Source organism: Cotesia glomerata, unplaced genomic scaffold, assembly GCF_020080835.1.
Source record: "Cotesia glomerata isolate CgM1 unplaced genomic scaffold, MPM_Cglom_v2.3 scaffold_33, whole genome shotgun sequence".
NCBI lineage: Eukaryota > Metazoa > Arthropoda > Insecta > Hymenoptera > Braconidae > Cotesia > Cotesia glomerata.
In genome coordinates this window covers 35,459-50,534 of record NW_025403884.1, presented here as the reverse complement: position 1 = coordinate 50,534, position 15,076 = coordinate 35,459, and the positions used below count along the sequence as shown (strand labels likewise).

At 30.2% G+C, this 15,076-nt stretch overlaps 2 protein-coding genes and 1 long non-coding RNA gene across 4 annotated transcripts; 2 read left to right on the top strand and 1 right to left on the bottom strand.

The window, feature by feature from the left end:
• Positions 1 to 986: 986 nt before the first annotated feature.
• On the bottom strand, positions 987 to 14,947 carry LOC123274407 (putative oxidoreductase GLYR1 homolog). Its single transcript, XM_044742013.1, has 10 exons — positions 14,824 to 14,947; positions 14,705 to 14,741; positions 14,194 to 14,282; positions 13,992 to 14,118; positions 13,779 to 13,880; positions 13,472 to 13,672; positions 12,338 to 12,511; positions 2,148 to 2,258; positions 1,452 to 1,896; positions 987 to 1,358 (listed from the first exon to the last, which is right to left on the bottom strand). The coding sequence occupies exons 1-10, from the start codon at positions 14,856 to 14,858 to the stop codon at positions 1,159 to 1,161; spliced, it is 1,521 nt and encodes a 506-aa protein (XP_044597948.1). The 5' UTR covers positions 14,859 to 14,947; the 3' UTR covers positions 987 to 1,158.
• On the top strand, positions 2,286 to 4,144 carry LOC123274410. Its single transcript, XR_006511509.1, has 2 exons — positions 2,286 to 3,708; positions 3,767 to 4,144. It is a non-coding gene; the product is annotated as an uncharacterized LOC123274410 (long non-coding RNA).
• Positions 5,039 to 11,389, top strand: LOC123274406 (leucine-rich repeat and immunoglobulin-like domain-containing nogo receptor-interacting protein 3). 2 transcript variants are annotated; one of them, XM_044742012.1, is made up of 6 exons: positions 5,039 to 5,205; positions 5,322 to 5,621; positions 6,127 to 7,213; positions 7,301 to 8,234; positions 8,317 to 8,596; positions 8,772 to 11,389. In XM_044742012.1, exons 3-6 carry the CDS (start codon positions 6,427 to 6,429, stop codon positions 9,471 to 9,473), a joined length of 2,703 nt encoding a protein of 900 aa, XP_044597947.1. In that variant the 5' UTR covers positions 5,039 to 5,205; positions 5,322 to 5,621; positions 6,127 to 6,426; the 3' UTR covers positions 9,474 to 11,389. The 2 variants fall into 2 exon arrangements, with proteins under 2 accessions (XP_044597947.1, XP_044597946.1); XM_044742011.1 differs by having other exon boundaries at positions 6,127 to 8,234.
• Positions 14,948 to 15,076: the final 129 nt, after the last annotated feature.

The window sequence follows — 15,076 nt, the reverse complement described above, 5'->3', positions numbered from 1 at the left end:
ATAATAAAACATTCAAATTATTATTTCAAATGTACAATATACTATTTATTGTTTAAAATTAATTACATATTATCTATGAAATAAATCAATAGATATATTAATAATAATAAAACTTTAATTTATCACGCTTACTGCGCGAATTTTCTATCATCCCATGATATTTATACCGAATGCCATATAATTTAATTTTTTAAACATAAATTTCATTTTTAATTGTGTAGTAATTTGATTATTAAAAAATTATTATTGTATTGTGTTGTGTTGTGATTTATTTATTTATTATTTTAATAATTAATTGTCCATAAATTTGTGTTACTAATAACTTGGACGTATCTAAAAATATGCCAAAAAGATAAACACAAATATAAAATAATATAAGTAAAAATAAAAATCACCAAGTTATTAGTAGCATCTAAGATATATATCATCTCTTGCCGATAAATGTAAATTAATGCATGTGATTTTATTCATTTTGTGGCAATCTAAGGCACATTTCAAAACGCGTCTAAAAATTCAAAATATTTTTTTTATAATTATAATAACTATTATTATTATGATAATAATTCATTACTACCGTTACAACAGCGATAGTCATTAAAAATAATTAATTAATTTAAAACAAATGTTTAATTTAACACAACCAATTAAATTTTAAGTTCAATCATTACATAAATTACTAATAACAATAATCCAAAAGTTTTGTTTTCTTAATAATGAAAAATTGATTTGATTTGTTTGAATTTTATCTTGTTAATTTACCATTTATTATTAATATTTGCTTTACATTGTTTAATCAGTAAAATTAATAACTGTTACATAAAAAAAAGGTAATAAAATAATGTAATGATTAATGATAATGTAAAAAAACATTTTCCATTAGACACATCCGCGTTTCGCAATATTTTTGTGCCATCAATTTATTGGAGCTAAATAATTATTTATCAAATTGAATGCTAATTAAATTTAACCAACTTCCTTTTTTTTTTCATTCTTTCTCAAATTTATTTATTAATTTTTATCATTTTATTTACTATTTATAATTGTCAAACTAATCAAACGAAAATAGTCATAAGAAAAGCAGGATCTTAAAAATTATCCCCGTTAAATAACAATGTATTGCAATAAATACGGTATTAGCAAAAAAAAACCCCAGGTGGGTTAGAATCTGGCTCTGATATAAACTGCAGACGCGTCGTGCTCGCCATAACCAAGACGTTTTGCGTGCTTGTATACTTCATTCGCAGCAGCAGCCAGCGGTAATGGTTGCTCGAGTTGATCACTCATACCCAATGATAATCTCAAATCTTTTTGCATGTGTTGTAGAGGTAATTGAGTAGGGAATCCACCGTCAATGATAGCTAAAAAAGAAAAAAAAAAAGCATACATTAATAACAAATAAATAAATAAATTATTTTATTAAATTTGAAGTAAAAAAAAAACCATTGTAATACCTTTGCCTTTATCCAAAATAGCTGGACACGCTAACGACGTAAGCTCAAGAACCTCCAGCACGTGTTTTTGTTGAAGTCCAGCACGGTCTGCTAACGCCATACTCTCAGCAAGACCCGCGAGAGTAATACCAGCCATCAATTGTAACACTAGGTTCATCTTGGAGGCATTACCGACTTCGCCAAAGTAAAAAGTGTTTTTTCCCATCGCCTCGAAACACGACTGACACTCATCGAACAACGATCTGTCACCAGCAGCAAGGATCACCAAAGTACCTTGGTGTGCGTGAGTTTTACTACCCTGTACTTGTGCCTCCAAGTAACGTCCACCTTTTGCGTTTATTGCCTCAGCAATATCCTGAGAAGTCTCAGCGTCTATTCCAGTCATCTCTACGTAACCTTTGTCTGGAGTTATTTCCATCAGGACACCACAATTTCCAAATACCATCTGAAATTTAATATCAATTATTAATTTCATTATTTTTTGACAATTTTTAGATTTTTTTTTTTTTTAATAAACTAGGTCTAGAAAATTATTTTTAAAAAATTGCATTTATAATTTTTTTCAGCTTCTAAAGATGAAATTTTTTAAATTAAATTTTTCTTGCCATAATTTATTTGTTAAAAAAATTACTAAATGTTTCTTAATTTAAGAATCATATATATATATATATTTATAATAAATCTAATAAAACTTACGTCTTTAGCAGCTTGTGGATCAGCTACACAAGAGAATGTAATATCAGCAGCCTGTACAACGTCTGATGGAGTGAGTCCATGATCAGCACCAGCTTTTACAAAGTCATTACACTGAAAAATAAAAAAGATCATTACATCAATTACATATTTAATTTATAAAATTAAATTCAAGTGACAGTTCAAGTCAAAAAATTTTGTTATTGGTATCTAGTGACATCTGTGTGAGAAAGGAGTCAGTCTGTTTAATTATTACCCTTTACAACAGATGGCAGTGGTTCCAGTTGTTCAACCTGAAACGCCATTTGTAGGATAACCCGAGTCACGTAATGCCACGCGGTGAAACACCGGATGGATACACTTTGCTTTCGCTACATCGTCCAATGTCGCCATTACTAATTTTTTTTCTTTATTTTACAGACTTGTTAAGTCCTATCAATGCTCTACTCTCCACTATCATACCAAGGATTTCCTTGATATTCTATCCGTATTTTTTGATGTTATAATCTCTGATTACCCAATAAAAGTACACTAAAGCAGAGTACTTAAAAACACATTAAAAATTATCTATCAGCGCTTAGATAAATTATTATATAATTAGCAAGAACATAATGAGAAGTGAAACGATCAGCTGTCAAATGTATTTAGAGAAGTATTAAATATTTTAAACGGGAAATTACTTAGTCCTCATCATCTTTATTGGAGCTTTGGAGTTCTTTCTACTCAGCAGTAGGCGTCATTAGTTGTTGCCAAGGCATATGTTTCAACAAAGTCCGCATTACCACGACAATTAGGGTCTTAAAATACGTTAACGAAGAAATACTGTCTGTTGAACATACTGTACATTATTGTTATAAAATGTACAAGCCTGTTTATATATGTAACAGAATAATATTTTAACAAAACACGTTTATATAACTTATACATGTTATATTAAATTACTTGTTAATATTTTTACTACTTGCACTACTAAAAAAAGTACTATAAATATTTACTTGAGTATAACTGTTATCAAAAATAAATAATACAGTATGTAATCACGGCAATCAGCAAGTAAAGATTAAGATAAATGACCTTGCTATTTATTTCTAATAGCTTCTACAATATTTTTTAACAAAGTATATACATTGAAATAACGGTTTGAAACGGTCATTTCAGTATATTGACCCACGAAAATATTTTTTCATCCTGAGTAATCATTGCGATTATTAAAACGGAAGTGGTATATACATCAAACTAAACTTGTATTTTTTTATTAATTAATTAATTTTTTTTTTTGTTATTTCTGTATTATTTACTCGAACGCGTGACTAAATTTCTCGTGACCTGGACTAATATTTTATGTAATCCATTAAATACAATATTCAACATCTACGCCTTCAATTAGCACAATAGTATCCAAGCCATTAATTAATATCAACAGCAAGAGGCGGAATTTTTCATAAATAACAACAGAAACGAGTCATGATGAAAATACTCATATTTTTTTTTTCTTTTTTTTTTTTTTTTTCTCTTGTCGACAATTTATTTTTCATAACATTCAAGCTAGTGGAATTGTTGCTCAGTTAGTAGGAAATAATGAAAGCGTGACATAAAAACTTTTAATACTCTTAATGTTTTAGGTTTTGGCATTAAAATTTTGATTGCATACTCAAGTAATGCATGGCTTTAAGATTTAACAAGTGGAATGAAGAATATGGTCCATGAAGATGAAATAAAAAATTTAGCCGACAAGCATAAAAGGTGAAGAATAAAAAATGAAAATAAAAAAGCATAAACGTGTTGAGAACAGGCAACAGCAAATGGTTTTTGGTACCAGCCAGCTCCTATCCTAACTGTGTATATATGAGTATATACGTGGAGCCTTTATTTATTTCAGTGCGGTGTTGCCGACTTGAGTAATATTGATCGAACCTGGCTGGGTTAGTTCCCAGATGGCAACATAGCAGACAACCCAGCTGATTCAAGCTTGTCGTCCCTGTTATACTCTTTTCGTCTGGTACTTAAACTTTACGCTTAATACACACTCTTTCATATCATTCCTACTCAACTTTTACAGCAAGACAAATTAAACCCTCACTCATATCTTCTATTTTCATTTTTTATAGATAAACAAATTATTTTTTTTTTATCCTTTACACAGAGCTTACTTCAATTATAGTTATAGCTCATTTTAAAGACGCTATAATTATCCGGTGGGTTCATAAGCGTAAAAGCAAAAGTGACGCTTAAACTTTCACTTTTGTCTGTTAGTATTTTTAAAAGATTGAAAGATAAAAAAATGTATTTTTGTGACGTCGATTGAGTCGTTTAGAAATACATTTAACATTCTGCGACAATAGGTTTTCCTTTTTGTCCTTTTGTATTTAACCGTGACCTCACAAGTATCGTTCATTTATAACTGCTTCAAGTTTAACATAAATGTATATATTTAGAAAAAAAAAAAAAAAAAAAAAAAGTATATTGAGATGTTTATTTTAATCAATAAAATTCTCTTGATTGTATACTTAAAAATATAAATATCTGATCGTTAATTATTTTCCAAATGAACGATCAATATTTTTATGTTGAGGGAAAAAACGTTTTACGTAGAACCGAGTCATTACAATAAAAAAAAAATGTAAATATTTTCATTGAGTACATCAATATTTAAATATGTTTCGAAATTACATGTGATAAAGAGAATATTATATTGTAACTAACAAGTCCTTATCATTTTTAACACTGTAATCATAAATAGATAATATTTATTATTATTACGATTTTCAAACGCTTGGTTGTATTGATTGAATTTAAGCTTGTATCTATAAATAATTTTTTTTTCTATTTTAGGAAAAAAATATTTGGATTAAAAGAATTTTCTTTATGCTCTTGAAAAATTTTATAATGAAATACGTACTTGCTACAAGTATTTATTCATAGTCTCATAACAAGTAAGATTATAAGACTGATATTAAAAAAAAAGGACAGGATGAAGAAGAGAAGAGGAGAAAAAAAGAAAGCCAAGTTGAATAAAAATTCATAGTAAGGGGTATTAAATCTTCACAGGTCGAGTTCTTTGGTACGTTTCATTTTTTTTTATCTATATACTATTTCATATTTTTATATAAAGTATATTAAGTAAAACAGTACAAACGAATTTTGTATATGTATATTTGATTTGTAATATTTTACTAGTGGTAGCTGGGTAAGAGTACACACAGCGACGGCGCAACGTTGCCAAGTTCAAGAGACAAGAGGCAGAGGCAGCAGCAGCAGCGGCAGTGAGTAGCGAGTAAACCAGTAAACTCCGACTTGATCGGGAAACCCAACGTTGCCAGATTTCGAGCTACAGAAGCTACGAGCACCCACGAGGAGTTTTGAGAGAGTGTCTGCCAGTCAATTTTAGCCTCGGGAACGAAGTGGGTTGCACATTGTACGGAGGACGGTTTATATTATTACGTACCAAAATGTATGGCGAATTCAGTGTCGTATAAGGTCAGGAATAAAAGTGAAAAATAATATTCATTTATTGGCTGATAAATTTTAACACTAATATTGATTATAATACTCCAATAATAAAATTAAATAAAATAACGTCACGTATTGATTGATTTAATTAATAAATTAAATTGAAGAGTTTCACGGAAAATAATATAAAGCAAGAATGAATAGGCAAAATAATAATCTGTATTATTATTATTATTATTAAAAAGTTATAAACGAGAAAGGGGCTGTTAAATAATTAAGAAATATGAGAGTTGCGTGGGTGTACAATGTTATTGGCACATTCTCTATAAAAGAATTTATATATTTAGCCAACGGTTAACAATTGTTACTTTATTATTATTATTATTATTATTACTATTATAACAAATATTGATATTGTTGTTGATGTTGTTTATAAATATAGTAACAATAATTATTATTTATTTAAACGGCTTTAATAATAATAATAATAATCATCTGGTTTTTACTGATTTTGTAAAAATATAACTGACAGATTGGAACAGAAAAGAAATAGCGATTGAGAGAGGGAAAGAAAGAAGACTGAGAACATCAGCAACAACAACAACAACAACAACAGCAACAACAAACAGTAAAGTCTGTATTTAGTAGATAAATTAATTATTATTATTATTATTATTATTAATAATATTATTTTGATTATTATAATTGGTATTATTTGTTGGTTATGAAAACTTATTGGACTCTACCATAATCGGCTAGAGTAAGAAGGAAATGGGAGGTGGTAGTGATACGTGCTCAAAAAATCAACACTGTATTAATAACATAATAAGGAATGAGACTTTTAGCTCCGAGTCTTTCACAATATCGTCTGCTGGCATGCTTGCTGCTGGTGACTGTCAAAATAGTATCATCAGATGTGGATCCATATCAAGAGCATCCTGGCAGACACCAAAATACTGGCAATCACCTAGCAACGACCATCGAATGTGCTGCTGGCTGCCGATGCACCAGAAATTGGAATTTCCAATGCAAGGCTCGCCGTTTTCAGGATCTGAGATTACCCGCGGGTGTCATAGAAATCGAGTTCGAGGATGTAAGTACAGAGGCTGGAATAGTGACTGTTGCCGCGCTGGAATCTTCGACCCAGCTTCAAAAACTCACATGGTCTTCAAGCGGAATAGAGCAACTGGAGCGCGGGATATTTTCCACAACAAAACGGCTGCACTATCTCGATTTAGGTGACAACCGTCTCACCTCATTGGACCCCGATATTTTTAGTTCACTCGAAGAGCTGAGGTACCTCAATATATCGGGTAATTTATTAAAAAATTTACCTGCCTTCAAAAATCTTTACTCACTAGAAACTCTATTAGTATCACGTAATCGTCTTGAAGTGCCACCATTCAAGGCATTTGCTTCCTCAAGTTATCTCCGTCATCTTGATCTCTCTGGGAATTACCTTGTTTTACTGCAAGAATTTACATTTCAGCCAAACCGTGAATTGGTTTATCTAAAACTATCAAACAATCATCTCTTAAATTTACCTAGCCGAGTATTTTCAGGTCTTGCTAAATTACGATACCTTGAAATATCAAACATCAGCATCAGTCATCTACCACGTGGGTTATTTACTGAATTAAATGCTCTTGAGTATTTAAACATCTCCAAAAATCCAATAACTAATTTAACTGATTACACATTTCAAGGACTGATCAGATTGATCCAACTGGACATCAGCAGTACTTTGATCTCACAATTACCTCTGGGTATTTGGCAGCGTTTGTCCAGCTTGAAATCCCTAATAATGGACAGCACAAGATTAAAAGTGTTAAAAGCCGAGGATTTTTTAGGCTTAAACAATATTGTTAATTTGACAATCACCAACAGCCCGATACGTGATATCCATTCAAAGGCATTTGATCAATTGTTACATCTTCGGAACCTTGACCTGCATAATAACAATTTATTCTTCTTGCCAGCGAGTCTGGCACACCTGACCCATCTATCAAGTTTGAATCTACAAGGTAATCCCTGGGCATGTGATTGCCGTATGTTTTGGTTTGTCGACTGGGTTCACAGCAACATTCATCCAAAAGCATTCGCTCATGGACTCAGATGCGGTGATAACGACCAAGTGGATATACTGGACGCATTAAAGTACTTAAATTGCACTCCACCAGTTTTAATTCACAAGAGCCAAAACGATCAACTGCATCTCATTAATAAATCGGTACTGCTTGAGTGTGAATTCAATGGGAATCCAGCTCCATCACTGACCTGGGTCACTCCAACACTTGAGATCTTCCACTGGAATCCCGACCGTACTTTTCCCGATACATTTCATAATCATCCAATTGATCACACTAGAGACAATTTAATAAACCTCAACAACAATGGTAGAGTACGTTTGCTTGAAAATGGTTCTCTGTTTATAAAAAATTTACTGAGACAGGATGTCGGTCTTTACAAGTGTTTCGCAGTTAATCCAATAAATAATGCTACTACTTGGCTCCATCTTAAGATGGATCCCATTGTTTATCATAACATAAAAATGTTAAGTATTGCTGTTGGAGCTGCTTGCGCAACGTTATTTCTCCTGCTGACTCTTTTCATCCAGTTTATAAAATATCTTCTCTATCGGTGAGTTTTATTATTTATTGTTCATTATTTTTTTTGTGTTCTTTATAGCTACTATAAAATAAAATATAATATTATGTCTCAGGTGTGGCTGCTGCAGATGGTGCACTTGCTGTAGACGCGGAGTTACACCACGTGCTAAACAAATCTATCAAATGCTGGATAACATTGAGCAATACAAGAGCCAACAGCTTGAACGTTTGCGTGAAAATTACACGCAGCAAGTTCATAGAATAAAAGACAATTGTGCTCAGCAAGTTGAGTGGATAAGAGACAGTTACGAGGGACAAATGAGGCACATAAGAGACATCCGAGATTATGGAACGAACCATCTTACAACACTCCGAGATCAATACTATGAACAGGTAATCAATATATCTATATATAATATAATATAAATTAGTAAATGCGTATTGGATAGTTGCCAAATATTTCATTCAATAATATTAATGCAAGAAAAAATGATATACAGGCGATTTAGGAAAAAAAAAAAAAAAAAAAAAAAAAAAAAAAAAAAAAACCAATCTGTTTGTTTGACAGGTGAAACGCGTACGTGACTACTCAACAGGACAATTAAATTGGGTACGAGAGAACTACGTCTTCCAACGAAACAAGATCCGTAAATTTAGTGCTCATCAAGTGTTACGGCTACGCGAGGGGTACAAGTATCAACAACAGACCCTGAATAAAGTATTGGAAAATTTGCCAAATTTGTACTTTGATAATTGTCGCAGTGGATCGTGTGGAAAAAGCGACTCAGCGGGATTCGACGCACGAGAGTTGAGTTCTTCAATGCCGGATGTCGAGACATACTTTAAAATTAAAATAAACGAGCTGGCGGCTTACAACAGTGCTAGTATGGAAGACATTAACAGCGAGTACTACACGCCTACGGAATTTTCATCGGCGAGCCCTCAGACGCAAAATTTTATCGACACAATCCATATTAATTACATTGAGGATGGTCCACCACCGCTACCACAACTGTTACCATGTTTCAGAGAAGAAAGTGCAATACTCCATCCGATAAAGGAGCATGACAGTAACGAGGTGGTTATAGTTACTTCAGTTACTACCAACGACAACAAAGACAAGAAACAAACTCAAGTAAACAAGCCGATCAATAGGGGTACAAGTGTTGAATTGTTGGGCCGTAAACAAAATCCACAAACGCCAGAGAGTCTTGGTCTTCTTGCTCCCAGCACTAGTATGCCCGAATTACCTCACGAGACTAGGCTCTAACTGGCCTAATTGTGATAATTTTAAACAAAATTAAATAAATAACTAAAAATATAGTTACTGATTGAATTATTAATTTTTTTTTGTTAATTTTCTGTGATGCCGGTGCAAGTCATGTTTTTATTACATTTGAAATTTGTTTTTTCGTGCTCTGGAATTCATGTGCCTTTCACTAATGCTTCATCGTATCGGTCAAGGTGAGAGTTATCGGTGGCTTCTGCATTATTATTTAAATAAATAATAATAAAACAAAAAACAAATAACAAACTTTTTTGTTTATTAATAATATACACTGGTGCTTGCACATGACACCGTACCTGACACGTTATAATCATGAGTGATTAAAATAATTTTTAAAAACAATCATGTGTTTTTAAAATATATATAATATACGTGAGAAACTAATAGCAAACAATAAATAAATTAAAACAATGCTACTCGATTGTGTTTGTGTCTTAAACAACATCAACAAAAATAATAATAATAAAAACAACGACCGCTGATTGTTTTACGTGACCTGCGTTACCGGCTTCTATCTTTATTATAAACAATCCGATAAACTATTGATAATATTTAGGAAATTAATTTGCAAATGCCTAGGTGTCAATTGAAAATAATATTACAAATACTAACAATAACAATGACGATTAAAATAATAAATTAGTGTTTTTAGTTTTTTGTTTAAAGCGGGTTATTTTTTTGAATTGTCAATTAGATATACTTTTTTTTTTTTTTTTTTTTTTTTTTTCCGATTGTCTCATCATGATCCGAGCCAATAATTGTTCTAAAAAGGACTTTTTTTTGTGTTCGCGAGTATAGAAAAATCATGTTATTTTCATCTGTTCATCTGAAACTCTGCTAGATTGTAAGTTGTTAAAGAAAATAAGTGATTTTTTTTTTTAAGTTTCTATAAGTAGAAATATAATTACGCTAACGATAATTATTAGAAAATTTTCTTTAACTTTTTATAATAATTTTTTTTCTCAGATCAGTCTATACTGTATTGCTAAAAAGAATATACATCTTAATATTTATTTATAGTTGATGAGAAAAAATAGTGTGAAAAATTTAATCCAAGTTTGTATTTAGTGCCAAAAGTCTAAATGATTTTCCAATTATCGTCTTCCTTGAGGAAACAAAATTGTAAAGGCAATTTAATTTTATTAATTATCTGAGTTTACTGAATGTTGTCAAAGTGTAATAAAGATAATTATTTAGATTATCACAGAAAAATTAATTTAAAAATTTAATTTTAAAGTTAGAAAAAACAAAACTTTAATGATACTTTAATGGATCATGTAATTTAGTTAAAAAAAATGAATAAGTTGTTTTACTGTAATTAATGTGGTTATAGCATAAACGCTTATTACTAGTGATATAATTGCTTTTTATTTGATAATCCATTAAAAAGATATGTTGAATACAGCCTTGGTAGAACTGATCATGGAGAGTTTACCATATAAATGGCCAAGACGTATCATTAAATGTGAGAATTAATATTATATTAATTTAAATTAATATTAAAATGAAATTCACACTATTATTATCATCATTATTTATGATAACTCTAGAAAAAGACAGAAAATGGAAAAAAATAAAAATTTGAAGAGATATTTAAATCACTAAAAGTCAAATTATATATAGCACTGAATTTTAAACCTAGTCGAATATTTTTCTTAAGAATTTTTGGTTTATATATAAATTTGAAATTATTGTTTTTATCAATTTGAAATTGAATTAGCGTCGATTGTGAAAATAAACAAAAAATATATAAGATAAATCAAATCGCAATATGAACGAGATTTGAAGTAAACTTTAATTTTAGTGGATATTATTATCATCTTCCACGACTATGTTGTAGACGTATAAATGAAGAAAAAAAGAGAATAAACTTCTGAAATGGGAAAAATTGATCAAGAGATTTTTGAAGATTTATTATTAGCCTTTATCAATTATCCTACTTCGTAGTTTAAAGTTATTAATTATTTATATAATATACTATTAAATTTAATAAATTAAGTTTATAATTTTAATATTTAATTGTACTTTAAATATGTACATATATATGTATACATATATATACATACAAAAAATGTTATTGAACTGAATTTGATCATCAATATATATTTTAGATGCAAAAACATTGTGTTGTGATTATTAGAAAACAATGAGGATAAAAAACAAGTACCAATTCTCAAATAAATATTTTTATCAATTAATTTTCGCTTGCCGATTCAATGTAATCAAGTCATTAAATTTCCTAATCATCGATAAATGATAATTATTATTATCTATTCATGTGGAGATAAAAAAAAAAAAATAGTACAAACTATTGAAAAGTGTAAATCAGATTTTTTGATTGACTAGACTATTATCAAGACTTAAACTATCGTTCATCATGTCATAGAAGTACGTGATGATGGTCATGTATGTTTTCAAATTACGTAAGTGCTCTTTAACTGTGAGGCGGCAAAGCTTTGCGGGTATTCTGATGATGATATACGTCACTATTTACTGTAAATATTGCTTCTATTACTCTAAATTTTATTTTTCGTTCAATCTATCCTAATTATTCGTATTTCAATGGTTAAACCAGTCATTTAACCAACCTTTAAATAGTATTGATTATATTTACAACTTGAGATTTGCTAGTAATCTCAATATATTTATGTATCATCAAATTTTCAATGACATTCACACTCCTATATGAATTTTCCTAAGCATTACTTTGTTGACTTATTATTCTGAGATGGTCAGATTTTAAAATATAAACCGTCATGAAAGAAATCAATGTCACGTGGTGTATTATGACTATTAAAAATAGAAAATGATAACCAGAGTTATTTGAATTATATACAAGTACATACCTTTTCTTGAGTTCTATTCCAGACTATGACACTGTGTCCGCTGTTGATGAGATTCTTTACTATTCCGCTGCCCATGATACCAAGCCCGAGGAAGCCAAACTTGAGATTTGACGGCAGAATGTTCTTTTCTTTCAGCGTTTGCGACAACGTTAATACATCCATAGGAGGAGTTACCTTAAAAATATTATTTTTTTTTTTAATTACTAATTATAAATGTTCTATTCTATTAAAAAATTCCAGATACTTTAAAATCAATTAAATGGATAAAAATTATTAAAAATTAATTTTCTTTTAACATTAAATTTTTAATATTAGAATTTTTAAAAGTTTATTACTTTTGTACTATAATTTTTTAGAAATTGTAATCCTTTTGGAGTTTGATATTTTAAATTAAACTATTTTTAATACTTGCGAAAATTTCTCACATTTATACTGGTCTACACGGTAAGTGGACATACAGTACTCCGAAATATTGCCAAAAATTTAATTATTACCTCATTCAGTCTTGCCTTTTAATATATTTATCATAGAAAATTATAAAATATTGTGGAAAATAATAAAAATAAGTTTTCAAGTATGTTTTTGTAAATTAAATAAACTACTTGAATAAATAAAATAAAAAAACTCGGAATTTAAATGAACATATGTATGAAGGAGTTATAAAAAAAAAAAAAAAAAAAAAAAAAAAGTTATTTAGCGTAGTAAGTTGAGAAACACTAGATAGAGAAACGCGCCAACTACGAATCATGCGCACTGACATGTTATGACGATGAGAATCCCTGCTCACTGCTCGGGTATGTAAGACATTATCATCACAAGTCTCAGATATACTTTGTAAATGTAAGCATTGGATTTTGGAGAATTTTTTCACTTTAAAGAACATGATTCCTCCAGGCAATCAAACGTACGATTGAATTGTTAATTTATATGCTCAAAAGATCTCTAGTACTATCAACATAATTAGTCTCTAATTTATCTTACTATTCACTTGTTCAATAACAACTTGTCAACAATCAAATACAGTAGTGTTATAATTGATAATCAATCTTAGATTTCAATTAGACAAGTAAATTGCCAAATAAACAAAATAAAAGGGATTTACGATTAATAAATAAAAAATGAGTATTAACTTACGGGTCGAGCGATATTCGCCGGCCTGTTCAGAAGTGTTGATCCAGATTTCCTCGGTGGAGACGGTGAGTGGTTTATTAACCTTGGGCTTACACTACCAGCACGGTTGTTAGCACTGTTACTAGCACTTGACCCACGTCTGGCTTTTTTCGCTGGACGATTATCGGAACTATTGTCTGCTCGTTTTGTTTTTGGCGCTGATTCCTATCATCATTCAATTTTTAACTTATTAATTCACCATTTAAACAGAAAAATAACACACTTATACTATAAGTAAACTATTTTATCAACTCCAAGTTGCTAAACTTACCTTTCGCGGTTTTGAAATCTTTGGAGTTTTCTTTTCAGGAACAACTGTTTCCTCTTTTAGCCTATCGAAAAGTGAATCTGAATCTAATCCGTCGTCAAAAATCTAACACAGACAAATTTTACAAATTAAAGTAAACAATTTATTAACTAATCACTGTTCACAGTCATTTTATTCAATTAAAATTATTTTAGACTAATATTAAGGTATGTTTACCTCTCCTTTGGCAATGAATTCTTCGATTGCTTCAACTGCATCTTTAAAAGCACCAGTCTTGCTAGATTTGATTAACTTATCTTTGAATTCGTGATAAGGTTGGATATTAGTTTCTTCGATCCAAGCGCTAAAAAATTTAATTATTATTATAATAAATATTCTTCCATAATAATAATTATTAATATATAAATATAAAACTCACTAATTGTTGGTTCCGAAGAAAAATATACAATGGACTGGACCTTTCTTGGCAGTCGGTGGTTTTTTCAACTCCTTTGGTGGATTTGAAACCTTAATAAAATAAATTACAATAAAATATCATCTTTACACGTTGTATAATTAAAATAATAAAATTATAGAGTTTTATTATTAAATAATGAACAAAAAATTTGAATAAATTTTAGGTTATAATAATGGGCTATCTGCGCGCCACTTTAAATTCGAATAACGGGTGTGGCGGGAGTGACCAACGACGCGGGAAATGCTCCCTTTTATCACACGTAGAAACTAAAATATTCAGGTTAAAAGATAACAAACAATAAACCGCTACTTTATACATTAGAAAAATAACCTGATACTAATGATTGTTATTTAACAAAACGAGCTCCCGCCAAAATGGTGGAAACAGAGCACGAGAAAAAAAAATATGATGCGTGGCGCGCACTACACTTAAAATACTGCCGCTAACGGTTTGTAGACTTGAATGTACTTACTCGGCCTGGCCACGGTGAAAATCCCTTCATTTTAGCCCTAAAATAACAATTAAATAATTATTTACTTTCGAGTTATTTAATAATAAACTGTATATAATAATATAAAAATTGATACTCACCAAACAAGGTCTCCAAGTTTAAATATTTCCGACATTTTTAACAACAGACTGTTATTCTCAGACGTTCACTAAGCGACTGACTGCTGCTACCGCGTCGTTTGTGTATCGCTCCGTCAACCAACTACACTATCCCCACCATTTTCACTACACTGGTCAGTTTCAAATGAATTTTTTTTAATTTGTGTAAATTAACTAAAATCAGCTGATGCATAAAACAAACATTTTTTGATAAACAATTTTAATATAGTTTGAG

Excerpts from the sequence above, each read along its gene's own strand:
- LOC123274406 (XM_044742011.1), top strand. The coding sequence starts at position 6,427 with ATGAGACTTTTAGCTCCGAGTCTTTCACAATATCGTCTGCTGGCATGC. Across the intron at positions 8,235-8,316 it reads ATAAAATATCTTCTCTATCG|GTGTGGCTGCTGCAGATGGT; the intron begins GTGAGTTTTATT and ends ATTATGTCTCAG. Across the intron at positions 8,597-8,771 it reads GAGATCAATACTATGAACAG|GTGAAACGCGTACGTGACTA; the intron begins GTAATCAATATA and ends TTTGTTTGACAG.
- LOC123274407 (XM_044742013.1), bottom strand. The coding sequence starts at position 14,858 with ATGTCGGAAATATTTAAACTTGGAGACCTTGTTTG. Across the intron at positions 14,283-14,704 it reads TTTCACCGTGGCCAGGCCGA|GTTTCAAATCCACCAAAGGA; the intron begins GTAAGTACATTC and ends TATTTTATTAAG. Across the intron at positions 12,512-13,471 it reads CGGCGAATATCGCTCGACCC|GTAACTCCTCCTATGGATGT; the intron begins GTAAGTTAATAC and ends AATATTTTTAAG.